The sequence below is a fragment of the Drosophila obscura genome, unplaced genomic scaffold (assembly GCF_018151105.1).
Source record: "Drosophila obscura isolate BZ-5 IFL unplaced genomic scaffold, ASM1815110v1 contig_9, whole genome shotgun sequence".
Classification (NCBI taxonomy): Eukaryota; Metazoa; Arthropoda; class Insecta; order Diptera; family Drosophilidae; genus Drosophila; species Drosophila obscura.
The window spans coordinates 4,651,810-4,669,627 of NW_024542883.1; the positions used below are offsets into that span (position 1 = coordinate 4,651,810).

At 40.2% G+C, this 17,818-nt stretch overlaps 2 protein-coding genes across 2 annotated transcripts in view; both read right to left on the reverse strand.

The window, feature by feature from the left end:
* Positions 1-5,822: 5,822 nt before the first annotated feature.
* On the reverse strand, positions 5,823-11,990 carry LOC111069212 (ficolin-1-like). The gene is made up of 2 exons (XM_041595914.1): positions 11,863-11,990; positions 5,823-6,354 (listed from the first exon to the last, which is right to left on the reverse strand). The coding sequence occupies exons 1-2, from the start codon at positions 11,988-11,990 to the stop codon at positions 5,823-5,825; spliced, it is 660 nt and encodes a 219-aa protein (XP_041451848.1).
* Positions 11,991-12,488: 498 nt separating this feature from the next.
* Positions 12,489-17,818, reverse strand: part of LOC111069283 (protein O-mannosyl-transferase TMTC1) — a 47,276-nt gene continuing 41,946 nt past the window's right edge. The window contains 4 exon segments of the mRNA XM_041595991.1: positions 12,489-12,970; positions 13,031-13,115; positions 13,177-13,584; positions 13,586-13,658. Coding sequence (XP_041451925.1) covers positions 12,630-12,970; positions 13,031-13,115; positions 13,177-13,584; positions 13,586-13,658 — 907 coding nt within the window. The 3' untranslated portion in view covers positions 12,489-12,629.

Consider the following 17,818-nt stretch of genomic DNA (forward strand, 5'->3'; position numbering starts at 1 on the left):
TGATTCAATGATTTTGATTTGTATGCTAGTTTGTGGTTCTCATTTTGCTTGACTTACTTTCTTTTCTTTGAATCGTTTCTATTCTTTTCCATTGGATTATTTGCTTAAAAAAAAGAAAGAACTAACGTTTTTAATGTGTTTTGTAAATGGGAGCCATTGAAGGCTTCTATATTTGTACATGAAGTCTGATAATCGCTATTAAATGCATCGTTTTAGTTACTGAACCGTATTTTATATACCTATAACCTAAACATACAATACCAAATATATTTATTGATAATTGATTTAGTCAATTTGTCACTTTTCCTTTTAACCGTAATCGTCATTAAGTCAAACAATTGCCATTCAACAAAATCAATTGTGATTGGAGCCGATCAAATTGATTGTAGAATATGGTAAGTGCATTACGTGTACGTAATTGTAGCTCGAATGCAATCGAAGACAGCTGAAACTGCTAGTCAGGTAACATGATCTGACAAGTGTTTCAGACTTGTGTGACGTACCAACATACTCGTAAATGTGACTGATTTTCAATAGTTACAACCATTCAATTCGTATGGCAGTCACGTATGCAAATAGTCGGGTGAAACTATTAGCTACTATTTCTGAATGAATTTAACTGTTCGATCACTCTTAGAGTGCAAATAATGATTTGCAGCCCAAGAGAACATGTACACTAATTTTTTCACAATATCAGCTGTGTTTGACTACTACGAGTATATCGCTCATTCCGGAACAGAGTGAATGTTTCGATCTGCCTTGGAGTGCACTAATCTTTGTCTTTTCCCAGTTTTGGTCGACAGTATAGATCCTTGAAGTGAATAATGATGGGGATGACGTCCGCGCAGTTTCTGCGCGTTAAAGTATTTATTTTAATTTTTGCATTATAATTTTACCACGAGTGTGATTATTCAGACATGCCTAACAATAACAATTATTTTAATGCTATCAACCTTAAGCTAATAATTAAAAACCTTCAGATATGTGGGTAATTAAAATTTGAAAAAAAAACATTTCATCTGTTATCCCATAAAGATTTTAATTACATACCTGGTTGTTACTGGGTGTAACCAACCACCTGCTTTAATGTCTGTTCTTATGTAGAACTTCAATTAAATTTGTTCCACGAGGTACAGCTGTGTCACTGCCAGAATTTCGGACTGGGAAACATTGAAAAAATCTGGGTACATTCAATTGATATGCGAATTATAGTCTAATGTGATGCATCTGACTTAGCCGGATATGGGAACAAATATGTAGTTAGATGCACACAATATAATCACGTGTTTTGTATTTCAGGCTTAAACTCTAGTCGTGACTTGGCGAACAAATTATGATAACAATATTCCTCAAGAAGGTGTAAAGGGACAACATTGCTTACAGCCATGAAAATATCAAATTGCTTTAGTTTCTTTTAAAAAAAAAGTATGTAGTAAAATCATAGATTTCGAATTAAATTAAATTAAATTCAATCAACTTTTTCTTGAAAACTACGGGGATATTTTGTGTTGTTCCATGAAAGTCTCTCTATTCGATAAAATGCTTCTAAATGGTTTTGCCCTTGTTTATTCTCGGATAGTAAGAGTGGGAATGCTCCACTGTATTTTCCCGCTTGTTTTATACAGAATATTGGAGTATTTGTGGTTCCCACTAAGCTGGATTTACCACTTTCATGAGAATATCTGAGCAACTTCTAAACATAGTTCAACATTGTACGTACATATGTACAAAGAAGAGAAAAGAAATTAATTCAATCATTGAATTGTTGTTCAACACATTGTTTAACACATTTATGATGCTTTGAATATAATTTCTCAGAGTGGATCACTATCCTGATAACATTTTCTGAGATTATTTCCACATTTGCAGAGATTATTCTAAGAACTCTTTCCGCATTACAACCACATGCACCTTACCTGATTCATAATTACAAATAGTAACAGTTAAAGTTAGTTCTGACCGTTCGATCTGACATGCAACATGAGACTAATGTAATACAAACAGTGTTTGCGAAAAAGCTTTTATCAAAATGAATGATGTAGAATCAACTATATTTAATTACAGGCTACTCTTGAGTCTCGCTAGCATTAAAGGCAGCCTTGCGGTTCCGCCAAGCCCGCCTAATAAGCTCCAGACAAGTATCAGTCAAGTACGACAAAAAATATATAATTAGGAATAAAAAAAACGTCTTTTAACTAGCCTTTAAAGATGATAGATCTAGTTATAGCTATAATTCACTTATTAATCAATCTTAAATTCAGCTACTCTAGCTGATGTGTATGGATGTGTATACTATGAATCGATGCGAACGAATTTAATACATTTACAGCAGCAGTTATTGCAACGATCGGGGACATTATTAATAACTGCTCAGATACTAATTCATATTGAGGGAACCTTGTTAGGTAGTTAAACTAGATGAAACTTCCGTTTTAAAAGCGTATTATTGAAATATTCAAGTTCAAAATTCCGGAATATAGCACTTCCCCTTTACAATTACAATATTTGTGGGAAATATATATGAAAACGACTTTCAATGATTTATAACGATATGTCAATTAGGTGTCAGGTGGGGATTACCATGTGTACATATTTCAAACTACTTCTACTCTAATGCTTAGCAATGTTCGGCATAAGCCATTAACATTATATCATGATCCATTAGCCAAATTCTCGAATGGAATTTGTTCATTGAAATATTAAACTTAACCCTCGCACAGTGTACTTTCCGATGACATGATGAGTCCAAGCACTTAATGGGTGCTTACCCTTTCAACCGGCTTGAATGCGATTTAATCATTAGCCAAAGGAAAATGAGATAAAGGTTCATGCCGCTTTATGCTCTGAAGACTGAGGTGTGAACGAGACGTGATCGTAAAACTCGTCTGGTTTGAACTTGATCTAGCTCAATACAATTTTTGTTTTATCTGTAGACATACAGGAAAGCTATTTGAATTAATTAGCCAACTAAAATTACTGGTCCGAGTCGCATTCAATTGTGATTCATTCAATTTAATTGATGGTGTGGAAAACGCCATTGAGACTAAAAAGTCTTTTAAACACAAGTTCATTCATGCCGGTAAAATTAAATCCGCTGGACAAGCTTAAGCGAATGACAGATAATTTGCTAACCATTTACTTGTATATGATCTAATTACATTCTTACACAGTAAGAACCAAATCAACCCGTTTACTCGCTTCGCTCACACAACCCTTCACGCACTGCGCCTTATAAACAAATCATAATTTAGCATTGATACTGAAATGGATGGTAAAATATGAATTGCTTAAGCAACAAAAAAATGGATTCCATTGGTACTGACATCCGTGTTATGTTATCAAAAGTAGTTAATACTACTGCGGTGAAATTTCGCCCGACATCTTCTTCTTGTTCTCTAACTCACATAAATAAATGACCGGGCGACAACCCCAAGCTATTTTATATAATACAGAGATAAAGGTAATCTCTGATTATGGATAGAAACGGATAGAATCTATCGGTATTATTAGTTCCACACTATGTATAAATAAAGTGGACTCATCGTTCGTTCGTTAGTCTCCCTGTCAATATGATTCTGTCTGTCAATACCTGAATTTCACGTGATCATTCGATCCAGAGCATTTGCATTTTGAATGTCCAGATCGAGTTTTTTACTATACCTTGATCTGCCAAGAACATAAATTTAATTTGAAAAGAACATATTATTTTAAAAAAGCTTTCAAATTCGTATACATTTCTTTTGTTTAAAAACAAAAACAAACAACATTTTAATACAGAATTTAGAAGAGATTGAATTACTACATTCATCGTTAACTGATATATGTATATTATGATTATATCTAAGCAGATACAATACTTGTATCTATCATTTCTATCATTGAATGAACATCATATTAAGAAAAATAATTAAATGTCACAAGAATACAATTTTTTTTTGACCTATGTATAAGTACATACATAAATAAAATATATTTACAGTATACATATTTTCCAAAGATACTAGCGATATTTCCAGTATTTTAGAAGTTGAGAGGCAATCTAGAATCTAGATTCTAAATAAATATACATGTATACTTATTTTTGCAAGATATTTAAAGATATTCAAAGATATTTAAAGATATTTTATTCATTTGCTATGCATTATTTTAGTCTGAATGGTTTGGTTAAAAAAATCATCAGATGAGCTTTCAGTATCAAACAGCTTCTGACAATGAGCGTCTGTAATTTTACATCTAAGTACATCATGAAGTAGAAGTAGTGTAGAATGTAGAAAGCCCGTACAATTTTAATTTTTCGACCGTGGTCGTCAGTGTCGCCAGTGAGAAATGTAGTTGGGCTGTAGATATGTAGGTTTAAGATAATGCTTCTCATACTCGAAGAGTTAGGGGGTATATTACATTTGTGGTAAAAGTGTCTTTTTGTCGCCTAGTTCTCAGAGACTATAAGAGCTAGAGCAACCAAATTTTGTTTTCAGACTCATGTGATATCACAGCTTTTAAAAGTGTATATAAAAACTTTACCACGCCCGTTTTTGCTTTCAAAATGAACGAAAATCTGTGTCATCCACAATTTTGAAGATTCGAGAAACAAAAGACGGAGTATCGTAGAGAATGACTATATCTAATATATTGCGGAATTTTTACGCAAACTGGAACAGGAACATACATGGCCGATTGACTTGGTCACGTCCAGCGGTGCGGTCCTTCAGATGCTGTAGGTGCGAGAGCAACTGGAACGCGACCGGCTGAATAATTTGGCGAACAGATGGACGATGGCAAGAAAACTTGAGGGCAGTCCGCACGGACCCGCTGTCCTGGAGCCGCTCTAAGCACACACCCGCAAAAGCACACACACAGAACCTAAACCGGGCTAACACTTAGATATTAATGAACGTTTAATCCTTACTTATCCGTAATAATTTAATCGTAAAACAGTGTACAAAGTGAAACCACAACATAAGAGACCACAAAAATAATAATAAAAAAGACTGCCAAAAAACATAATAAAAAAAATTTTTTTCCGCAGTACACCATCAACGGATGACAGATCCATGGGATAGGTATAGGTATTGTCTAATCCTTAATAGTACTGGCATAATTATTTAGCTTTGAAATCGAGCTTTAACTGGTCTTAAAGCTTACCGATTTGGATGCGAATTGCTTTTCTATGCTTTGCTCAACTTCACAAACGTATGACTCCAAAAAATCAAGTAATCAACTTCATTGTTGTTTATTTTCGATTTAGAACAAGAAAACTTTCCAATGCCGTTCATTTCTTAAGATCAATTTTTTTAATTAAACTAAAATAGCTTCCCCCAAGATAACGATCATGATCTTTTCTTCTTTTGATGGTCGTATTCGTATAGCTATTTTCGTTTTTTAAATAATTATTGTAAAATTTGACTGTTATTTTTGAGGAATTACTTTTTATGTGAGAGAGAGAGAGCTAAATCTTTTTGCTAAATCAAAATACAATGCAACATGCTGTTTGGACTTTCTTTTGATAATATTCTGCGAGGAGCTTCTTAGATCTGCTGCCTTCCACACTCCCCAAATCTTGTAAGTAATCTAAGCACATTACCAGCATAGCCTGCACATCCACGCAAAAACGTAAATTTCCACAGAGCTTTTTAACCTGATTTTACTTGGCCAATTTGCCCATAGCAAATTTCATTCAGAAAGATCAGTGGTTTTGGGACAGGATGATGCAGCATGATGCATATTTGTCTTGCACTCAGATTTTCATATGGAATCACAGAAATGCGTTGCAGCCAAATTATGAAATTATGAGATTGGAATTAAAGCACTGCAATACAAAATGTTCATAAGGTACAAATGTAGATGTAAATACCTATCGCCACATGCTTTGTGCCACAATTACCGCCCGACCGATCGTTGTCCCGGTCGTAGGTCGTAAATTGCTGGTTCGTGCATTTATACATCGAATCCCCCGCATACCCAGTGTAGGCGCCCAACTTTGACATTCGATATAAATCATTTTCACTTTCGATGTAGAACTCATCATATCTGGCGAATCGCGTGTTTCCCTTAAAGCCCTCCAGATGTACATATAGCTCTTGGGTCTGTGATTTCGTTATGGCGTCCAATCCTATGGAAAAGTCGCCCCTGAGATCTCCGAATCCGCTCTTGTACTCCATCCAGTTGCGCAAGAAATTTAGCTCTCCATTAGTTCGACGGGCGATCACAGTCCAGCCAGGATCCGCAATATTCTCATCGCAGGAAACTTTAAAAGGATCAATGCTCGGTAGGATTACAGTATATATACCATGCGACCTCGGACCAAGGGGACATTGGCTATTTGGATTCTGAATCGCCAATACTTCAATGTCACCCCTGCCATTTTCGATTACAGAACGCTGAAAGAATGTTTTTCTTTGCCATTTACGAATTAAAACTTTACTCCAAACGTTACCACTTCTGCTGCTAATCCTGTGCTTTTGCAGAGGAAAAACAAAAGGAAACAGTAGATCCACATTGACTGCATTATTACACGCTGAAATAATGACTGAAGAGTGCTATTAATTTCGTCTTTTTATCAAGTTCTTATCAAGTTGAATTCTAATTATTTGGATGATTGTAGGGTCAACATTGAAAGTCAATGGTGTGATATCGATTTCCAAGAATATTGCAATCACATGTTTAATCACTTTCATCTTATGTGATTCTTTGTCTGTCTGCCACTACAAATTTCCGCAAAAACACATTCTTGAGAAAAGTTATTCCACAAAATGTTTCTAACATAATCAACTATTTTAAACAAATACGAGAAAAATGGTTCAATCCAGGCTAACGGTATATTTTTATACCCCTGCTTAAAGAGTTAAGGGGTTTCCCCATAAAGTATATATATTCTTGATCAGCAACAATAGCCGAGTTTATGTCTCACTGTCCGTCTGTCCGTCCGTCTTATTTGTCGCCTAGTTCTCAGAGACTAAAAGAACTAGAGCAACAAAAATGTTGTCTCCAGACTTATGTAATATGTGATGTACAAGTGTAATTTAAAATTTCGCACCACCCCCTTCGCCATCACAAAGAATGAAAATCTGTGGCATTTACAATTTTGAAGATAAATATAGAAGATAATATAAATAATATTTTAAAAGTACATATATCATAATCTCACATATTTCTATACTGACTGAGTACGGGTATAAAAGTAGAGTCGCGGCACAGCAGCGACTCACAACGTTCCTTTTTGTTTTTGTATTATTTAATGGGAGTTCTTCCTCACTCCATGAAAACCATCGATGTTGGTTTTCCTCCCATATATCAAGCAGGATATCTTTATGACCACAGGGGTCCACAAAAATCTCTTAATCAATGATAAAAAAATTAGTTTAAAGTATTTTTTTTTTACATATATTACCCGGCAAGTTGTATTTTTAGAACATAATTTTGTATGTCATTCGTGGTGCTGATATGCAGAAAGTGTGCGAAAATGTGTTGTAATCGCACAGTTAATCTAATAATACGAATAGATGCATCTGCGTTCAAAAAGAAATCAACTTTTTGACACCACTAGGTGATTATTCTAGTAAATGCTTATCCTACGTACAAAAATGTTTCAGATCTTATTTTCAGATATTTTATTTTCTGCGTTTATTGTTTTTCATTTCCAATTATATTGCTCCGCACAATTACAAAAATATCTCCGAATATACAGTCAGACTCGAGTCCGGCAAAGCGGATCAATCGAAGTGAAGTGGTTCTCATAATTGGAATTTCGCAAATCAAAATATCGACTACAGTGTAGAGGATGAATTATTGAGGGAAGGTGGTCCGGCCACCCCTCGCTCGCTAAGTCATTATCGGATTCTATGGAAACATTTCGCTATTTGTCGCCCATTTCTGAGGGATGTGTCTGACTTAGTTTGTCTTTTGCTTCTTTCTCTCTCTCTCGCTCTCACTCTGTGATTTTTTCAATCAAAATTTCAAAGCCAACTTAAGCTGAGAAGGATTTGGAGGATGTGTTTGCCAATGGCAGTGCTGTGGTCCCTGAGTTCTTGGGTCCTTGGGTCCCTGGGTGGAATTTGGTATCCATGAATTTGGTATCCAAGAATCGCGAACCGTCCTCGTTCCGTTCTCTTCTGGGATATTTGTGTGTGCTTTGTCTTATTTTCATTTCGTTTTGCTGGTTTTTATTTGTTGTCTGTTATCTATTTGTGTTTACTTTCCTTTTGCCATAAGGCGACAATCGTTCCCATCATCATCATCATCATCTTGGGTTCTGGCATCCATCCCCATCATCAGGGCAGGACTGGCAGTCCCTCGTTTGCGTTCACTGCGTGGTAATCCAAGGATGATGATATTCCCTAAACTAAACTAAATCAAAACCGAAATCGAATCGAATTTATTGTCATCTTCGTTTTGCGCCTCAGATTATGCCACAGATTCCGTCCGGGTTTCAATTTCGGTGTGAACTTTCGCTTTTGGGTTCACGGCATCCCGGAGTTGTATTTCCGTTGGGGCTGGTAGAGTGGTAGTTGTGGTAGAGGGAGGTTTGGATGGTTATGCCTCGCCCGAAGCTACAGGTTATGATGATTGCTCTGTGTTCTGTCGTCTCTGTCTTGGCATTTTGTTTTGTTTTTGCTTCGCCCCCGCAATTTTTGCTGATTGTTGTGTTTTGGAGCAGCTGCAATCAAAAATACATCACTGATGTGATGATGCTTTGTCCTTGAACCCCCCGCAATACCCATTATCCCCGCGCTAACAGTGTCCCCATTGTATGTTACTGATGCTGTGGCTTACCCCAAAAGACTTCACTTTCGTTTCGCAGTTCGGTTGCATGTTGCATGCAACGTCTGGCCTGAAACCATCCAGAGAATTTAATCTCTTACTAATTGTTTGCCAATTTAAGTAAGGAAAGCGCTGATATACGGAGGCGTTCATGCAGTTGGCAGCGCTCTCTGCTCCGTCTTACTGCCATGAGAGCGCCTCTTCTTGCGGCCTTGACAGCGCGACAAACCATGTGCGTGAGGATGAGATGCCACAGCCACCTAGCTGGTTGGTCGGCCTCTGCCGCTGGGTTTGTCGTTAGCGTTGGATCAGACAATTGCTGCAGCTGACAGCGGTGGTGTGCGGCTTTTCTCTGTCTCACTCTGACACCTTCTCCCTGTGTCTATATCCACCCTTTGCCCCCTGCTGTGCGTGTGTGCATTGCATTGATTTTGATGGGCTCTCACATAATGAAGATACATTTTTGTGTTTGTTGCGTTTTCTGATTGCGGCTTACGATGCGTCTGATGCAATCATATTGTTGCATGCCTGATTGTGGTTAGCCGCAGGTTGCAGCGGCTGGCTGTGTGTCTTGTAAAGAATTGCTCAGAGCGGGTTGCAGTATGAAACATTGTAAATAGATAAAGACTACTATAAATGTACATATGTATGGATGAGTGGTACATACTTGCAACACTGAATAATAATCCTGGTACCTAAATCGACACCAAACCTGATAATTACATTTATATTCAATATTCCCCGATATAATTTAGTCGGAAAAGGTTTACACTAAGGTTAAAGTAAATGTGCACTGCAATATATACCTTGAAAATATCAAAGTTAACCTTAACATATTTTCTAGTGAAGCAAATTAGAACATAAACAGAAATTGAACTGGCCAATGGCAGGTGACGATGCTTCTGCACTTCTGAATTATAAAATCCCAAAGGGGTATACAAAGTTGTAGAATTAGGGGGTAATCTAGTGCCTTTCTTGGCCTAGTGGTGGTGTTGAAGAGCACCTGGATCATCAGGAATATGCATTTTCATATTTTTTTTCGATTTTCTGTTTTCTGTTTTCAACAAATTAAGTTGGAAATTGTGTTTCCATATCGCAATCTAGTTTCTTTTCGCCTCCGCAATGGTGCCATGTCTGCCGCCACATATGTATGTACATTTGTACGAGTATTTGGCTCGATTTGTGACAAAAACGAGAGATGTGCAATACAAAATAATAGGAGAACAAAGAAGGGCAAATTTGTTTTTGATAGAAAGTCATGTCAAAAACAATGTCCAAACTATTGTGTGTCATCCTTTTTTGTTCCCGGGCCTGGGTGCTTGGGAGCGAAGGCCACTTGAAAATTGCGCCACAGACCCGTTGAGTTTGAGTTGACCCTCATCAAAAGCTAACTAAAAACTTTTCTTTTTCCTTTAGTTTTTTTTTTCCAATCCTCCCTCGTGCGCTATCTCTTTCTCTTCCCATCAGCCCCTCTCTTTCTGTCCCACACTCTGTGTGTGTATGATTTTGTTGTTTTTGTCTTTTGGCCAAAGTGGAAAATAAATGGTTCCACAGGATGACCATTTGCGTGATGTGCATGTACGGGTATATATGTATGTATGTGTGTATGTACATATGTGTTTGGGAGCCTCTTCTTCCGTGTCCGTATCCGGTCAAAAAGTTGAAAGCCGAACGTCACTTTTTGCACAATCCGAATTCAAAACAAGAACAACAGATACAGCAACAGCATCTGTGGCCAAAACAAAAGTCAAACGAAAAGTCCAAACAAAAAATCCAATAGAAATTTAAACAGTTTGACGCATTAAATACTCATTGGCCAACTTGCCGACTCGGACTTAGCCACTGAAGGTGGGTGGAGTGATGTTGAGGTGTGGTGTGGTGTGGTTCTCTTTGGATTCATTTAACCCACTAAAGATTACGGAGAATGTTGACATAACATGTGGAGGTTGTACAGGTGATTTGGATTCATAAAATATAAATTATAGTACTTTTATGGGTACCACATATGTAATATGTAGTATTAGAAGGAACTCTATTAATAAAAATAAATTATTCAATACGATAAAATGCTCCAATACATATTCATCTGAGTGCTTAAGTTAGATTCGAATTTTAACTACTTTTGGCCATATTTGTGCACCTCTATATAGGATCAGCAGAAGATCGATATCGGATCAGATAATTTCTTTGAAATGCACCTCATAGGCAAAGTAGAGGATCTTTTGAGATTCCCAATGAATATCTTAGAAACTCCACTCTTAGTTATGGGAATTTCAAAGAGTCCTCCTACTGAAGCAGCACCCGTAATATCCAACACACCTTGCGGCAAGGGGTAAGCCAACACATGGCTTTGAACTAACTAATACCCACAAATCTGCTAAATGTCTGGGCAGGGAACTCTGATGCGCCACTCAAATCTCTCAAATCCATATTTAATTATGGAATAACAGGCCTTTGTCCAGTACTTCAGTTCAACCTTTGCCCGACTGACTGCTTAAACTTAATTAAGATTCCATGCTTAACGCGATCATAGTCATCGTCATTGTGATTATCGTTGTAATTTTGGCCTCGTTTGGGATGGGGTTGGGAAGGCAGTGTCAGAAGTGGCACTTCATCAGTCAGTATCGACGCAGAAGCACCGCCGGCAGCTGTCCGCGCCTCCTGTTGCCACCTGTCCGGCCCTGTCCTGGTTGGGCCTCTCCTGCCAGTGGAGGTCCTGGCCCATTCGCCTATGTTTGTGGGTCTCCTTGTATAGGTGTGTGTTTTGGGGCTGCTCCCTTTTGTTTGCACTCTCGACCGGCGTAGGCCCCAAAGGCGTTTCACTGATTTCGTTGCACGTGCGGCGCTAGGTCTGCCGTCTGCCGTGTGGTTTTTGGTGGATTTACTCGAGGGCATCTGCTCGGCTTAGCGCTAAAATGTGTGTCTACCCATACACCCATTCATATGTCATATGTGTGAGTCAGTGAGTGAGTGTTTGCTCCATCTCAGTGTGCTGCTGATGGAATTTTAATTAAATACTCGGGTGTCTATGTTAATTTATATGCGCATATGCTTAGCCAGCCAAACAACCAGCTAGGCTGGCAGACATCCAGTTGGGTCGGCTACCGTGTCTGCTCCTCACTTTGGGCAATTCCATTCTCCATTCTCCGCATTGATATGATGAGGATGACTGTGAGGATGAGGATGCGGATGGGCATGGGCATGGCGGACTCACCTTTGAAGTGGCTGCGCATGTTTGTGATTAAGAGCTTTTTGGGATCTCTCGCGCGGCCTTCCCCCAGTCCCCCAGCCCTTATCCTTGGCTCCGTTTCATTGTTTAAAATTTAATTATAATTTAATGCTTAGTAAGCACTATTTCTCGCATGAAGTTGTCTGAATCCCCATCCGAGTCCCCTGCTCCTGCTGCTGCGGTTTGCCTTTGGGTTCGTTTCCATGTCGTTTTTTGCCAAAGCTACTTGATATTATCACGTCTGTCTGTCTCCGTCCGTCCGTCCGTCTGTCTCTGGCTTTGTCTATCGTCCTGGCCCTGCGTTTGAGACGTCTCAGCCTCCTGTCTGCATTTTGGTCGCCACCTGGTCCTAGTTCGAGATGGCACTTGATATGGAAATAATTTGTTGTGCGGCTCTCGGGTTGGGATTTCTGGGAATCTTTGTCTCAGCACGGGCTCAGCTTATTGTGGTTACTACGACTATTTGTGAGGGAGAAAAACACACATTGGAATATATCTTCATGTTAAGAATTTATTTCAAAAATATATTGTACTCCCAGCTGTTCCTTAATTAATCTCAAGTTCAGTTCCTTCCATTGCTATCTACAATTATTTGCCCCCAGTCTCAACAAGCAAAGCTCTGCCTGGCTTCTGGAGGCCAGTGCTACGTGTTGGTATCCATGCCCGCCTTCATCCTCGCCAGATTGGCCCGACTGGTGGCATGTCCTGGCTGCAATTGCAGGGCCCTGCGATAGCTACTGACAGCCTCCTGCCTTAAGCCCCGCATTTGCAGAATGGCACCCAGATTGGCGTGGGCGTGGGCCGCCAGCGGCTGGAGGGTGACCGCTTTGCGATACCACAGCTCCGCCTCGATCAAGCGGTTCAGCAGACGCAGAGCATCTGCTACGGCGGAGTGCAGGGCGTAGTCTTTAGGCGCCAAAGCGGCAGCTCTCAGACGGAGGCTGAGTGCCTCCTGGCAACGATCTTGTTGCTCCAGGAAATCAGCTGAAATGAAATCGCAGGTTATGATAACTCAGTACTCCCTGTCTCGACTCGCCTGCTCACCATAGTAATGATGGGAGCTGGGCTCCAAGGGTGCTGTCTGGAGTGCGCGTTTGAACCAGAGCTCCGCCTCTGCATGGCGACTGCTCTTTAAGATTGGGGAGAAGGTCAGTCAAGGAACTATTAAGAGTGGGCTTAGCTATACTTACATTCCTGGCCAGCGTCTGGCCAAAGGACACATAGGCAGCACCGTGCTGTGGTTGCAGTTGCATGGCCAATCGCTGGTGCCGTTCAGCCTCCCCCCAATTTTGCATGTCCGCATAGATCTCGCCTAAGCGAAAATGTAGCGTCGCTCGCTGGTCCTGTCGTGGCTGGAAGAGGGCCTCCAGGGCTTCTGCCAGCATTGCCCCGGATTCTTGTAGTCTGTTTCTAGAGCGATACAGGGAGCTGAGTTGCAGGTAGCAGGCAAAGCGTGCGTCCTCGTGGGCCACGCGATCTCGCACTCCATGCCCCTCGAGTCGCGCTCCAGACCGGAATACTGAGACGGCTTCCCCGTGCTGACTGTTCTGGGACAGCAAGGATATGCCCAGGTTGAGGAATGCAACGGCCAGCTGTGGGACGCAGTCCGATGGCCCGCCGGTAGCTGGAGACAGCCGAACTGAAGTTGAGCTGCTTCTGATGTACCACGCCCCTGAAATAGATAACAAGAGAGGGAGTTTTACATAGATGCAAATGGATCAAGTTAATTAATTTTCACGAAAATGTTCCAGCAAACAAAGCTAATTTAAGCCATTGCTCCTACTCCAAATTGTTTTCCTTGCCAACAATGCAGCTAAATTTCCGAAGAACTCCACTTTCAGAACACTCTTCACAGTTCTTGGTCTCCCCCTGCTCCCTCGCGAGGCATCATAAGGCAAAATTTGTTAAAAATTCGGAGAAGGCAACGAATAGAAGGAAAGAGGCCAGAAGATGGAAAGTAAAGTTGCTTAACTGGGGGATTGCAGCGACTAATAGTGTTGGGAGTAAATTAACTCTGCCTTTGCTTTTTGCGGCTTCCACTGGCTAATTGCAGCGAGTCCTTTAAGTTCTTGAAAATGCTGAATGTTGACCTTCAAGTAGATTTTCCCGGGCTTCATTTAATTAACAGGACTGCTTCTGAGTGGGTGGCCAGCATCCCCCAGTGGATGTGGATTCCAATGCCCAGAATAGTTTATGCTTGTCAGTGGATGATACGCACCACCAAATACCGAATGTGATACTCGCACATCTCTCCGATGGTTATGCATAGGGCATATTAGGGCATCCCAATATACATATATGTACATATGTACGTATGCACAAAGTTTCGTCTGCCCGTATGCATGGATAAGTGGTTTTAAATAAAGGAAGCATTTTATTTGCAGCAGATCCAAAACAGTGCCAAATAAACCTAAGCACAGATTGCTCCTGCACAGCAGCAGCAATATCTGCATATAGCAGCACCAAAAATAAAATAAAAGTAGAAACCAACAAAGTTGTTCAAACAAACGGCGCGCTCTGAAATTTGTGTTGAGTTGCGACAAGGCTATAAAATCAACAAGAGGGCAGATTGTAAAGACTTTGGATTTTGACAAAAAGCAGCTTACATCATGTGTTGTATGTGCATATACTGTGTATACATATAAACATATCTATGTACATATGTCTGTCTGTACATTGTATGTATATGCATTTGGCTGGGGGCAGGGCCTTTGAGCGGGGATTTGTGCAAAAGCTACACATTCTGTACCACTTTGCTGCAGTATAAATATGAATTGCAGCTTATTAGAAATCCTTGAGAATGTGGTAACTTTAATGAAGAATTACAAGCTGAAACTTTTTACCTGTTTCTATTTGGGAGAGATTTGCATTGCTGTGTATTCAATTTGTTTACTGATAGATTCAGCCTTCATATTGTATAGGTATCGATGCTATGGTCTATGCATAAATAATTAAATATTATATTAATGCTACCTGGCTAATTATTGTCATGTTAGTTTTTCAATTTGACGAAAGCGGAGATCCATACCCCACATTTGATCTAATATTTTGAAATGAACACAGTTGCGTATGAAACCCCCCTCGGAGTCCCCCTCGACTTGCTTTAGGATACCGACGGGCTGGTTTGCCAACTATTCAATAAACACTCGCACATGCCGCAGTAGCCAGAGATGAATTTGTTTAAATTTTATTTTCGACATTCCCTGGGAAAAGTCCCTTGTTGGCCACAATTTCGACTCCCCCCAGCAGCACACACTGGACAGGGGCAGGCAGTCGGGGGAACCCCAGAAAGAGTAACACAACCAAAATGGAGCCAAGTGAATGCATACGAATTGCAGACAGACAACGGAGGGATTTGCTCAACTGAATATTGAGTATTCTATTCTATTCTATTCTATAGTATTCTATTCCATTCCACTCGGATCTGTACATACTCGTATCCATATGTATGTACATATGTATATACATACATATATGTACATTTGTATGTAGGGAAAAGAAAAACAAGCCATGTTGTTCTATTTATTTTCAAGTTTTTTTTTGCTGTGTGCAGGTAGGAAAACACAGCAGCAAAATAAGTGCAAAACTCAAAAATCACAGAAAAGGGGAAAAAGAGTGAAAAAGAGAAATCGAATTATACAGCTCAGTGATTTTTTGGTTTTGGTGTTTGGTTGCCTGTTACTTTGACTTCCGCCCAACCACTGGCACCACCGGCACCACCCTCAGGACCACATCCACAACGCCACCCACCACTCAACTTATCCTTTACTGTGGCATTTTGCAGCTAAAAATCAGAGCAGAGCAGAGCAGCATCAGCAGGAGCACAATAAATCCATGACAGTTGACTGGCGCTCGACTATACGAGGAGCAGAGGCAGAGCCAGAGCCAGAGCCAGACAGGATGGTGGATGCTTCACGTGGCAGAAGGCACGTGTCAGGTACTGAAAATTTGTAGCCGCAGGTATCGGGCGCAAGGTGCGCAGCCGGAGATATCTCGGCTATTGATGGCTTACGAGTAAATAATGTACAAACAGCTGCTTATCCGCGACGCACTCGTCCCCATGCCCACCACCTGCTGGGCGGTTGAAGGGCACCTGACATTGATTTTCGATTAGGAATCGGAAAATGATGCCTGTACCGACAATGGAAACTTCATTGCTTGGAAATCTCTTAAAGCTTTCAAAATGTTAATGTTTCAATCTGCTCTGCCGACTTTCAGATTAGCTGGGGGATGGGAGAAGGCAATGGCAGGGTCTACTGTTGCATTCTGCAAGTGGACAAGGCGAAAATTCAATCAGACAACTTTTCGATAAGCTGCAAAGGCAACACTGCCGAGCGACAGGCGGATAAGAACAGTCAAAAGAGACAGGGATTGAAAGCCAGAGTGGGGGAGAAAAGCGCTTTAAACTTGTACGGCATTAAAAATGAAATGTTTACCTTGGCTTCCCCAAGCCTGGACATCTTTACCATTGTAGTAGATCCACGCAACCCGCGGACCGAACGTCTCGTGTATCGTTTCGAGCCAAGTTAGTAACCTTTAGGCGTAAAGCTCTGGCAGTTATGAAGTTCGCGCTTTGCTTTTAAGTCATTGGCCTTATTTGAAATTGCACCTAAGCCGTCAACAGATATATTTTCGTATTTTCCCTCCTTTTCCTTGTTGCACATTTCTTATTTTTCTGCACATTTGCTGCCGGTGGGGGACTGGACAGAGAATTATACAATATTTTATAATCTCAGGAACTTATTATTCTGAAATTCTGAAATTGAAATTCCAGCACCTTTATTTTTTTATTTATTTTATAAGAAATAATATTTTTTGAGTTGAGTTACATTTAAACAAAAATTATTTAAGCCACTAAATAAAGAATTTTCTGTAGAAATTTGTCCTTCCACATTTTATTGAAAAAATAAATGAAATGTTCTTTAAAAATAATCCAAAACAAACTCGAATTTCAAATAGAATATGAGCATTAATTTAAATGTTTTTCATAAACGGATAATCCTTTTGTATCGTAAGTATACAAATAAGTGCATGCAGTGTGTATTGTTGTATAAAGAGGCTTTTGGGAGCCATTGAGAGTAAAACAAAACAAAACAAAACATTCTGTTTAAGTATTTATTTAAATAGGCAAAAGAAGAATATGTTCGCAGGGCTTCCATGGACACAAAGCGCTTAACACACTCACTGGGGTATATGCGGCTCAGTGCATTAAAGGTTTTAACATAGTTTTGGTATTCGCTTTTTCGCTGTGAAGGCGAACGGAATTGTGTATGATTACGCCTCTCATGAATGCAGGAGGAAGCAACGAGTCTACGAGTGTGTATGCTTTTCTTCTCCTCAGCTCGTACCATTGTCCATGGCTCTCGGGAGTTCTGTGCAATTATTTGTATTGGACGCACATCGCTGTCGCTAGCCGTAGCCCGTCCCTATCCCCAAGGAATGGAGGCAGCTTCTCCAAAGAAAGCAGCAGCAGAAAAAAAACTTGGCAGGCTAGCGAACAGGGATTTACCTACAATTTGCCAAAGAACCAAAGCGAAAGGATTTCTCGTTTACTCTCCATTTTTGGAGCGTAAAGCCTATTATGTCAAACACAATAATCAACGACAAGAAACAGGGCGACGGCACCGGCAAGGGCTACAGCAGGAACAACACAACAGCAGAAATGGCAGCAACAATAATGGCAGCACGGCGTATGAGCCTCGACTGCGGATCCGTGTGTGTGCGGCAGCGAGAGCGGCGCTCGGAGCGACCAGCATTGAAAATGACGTTCTGCATATTCAAAGGAAGTGGAGAAGAACTGGCATGCTCACGAAACAGTGGATGTGGCCGTGA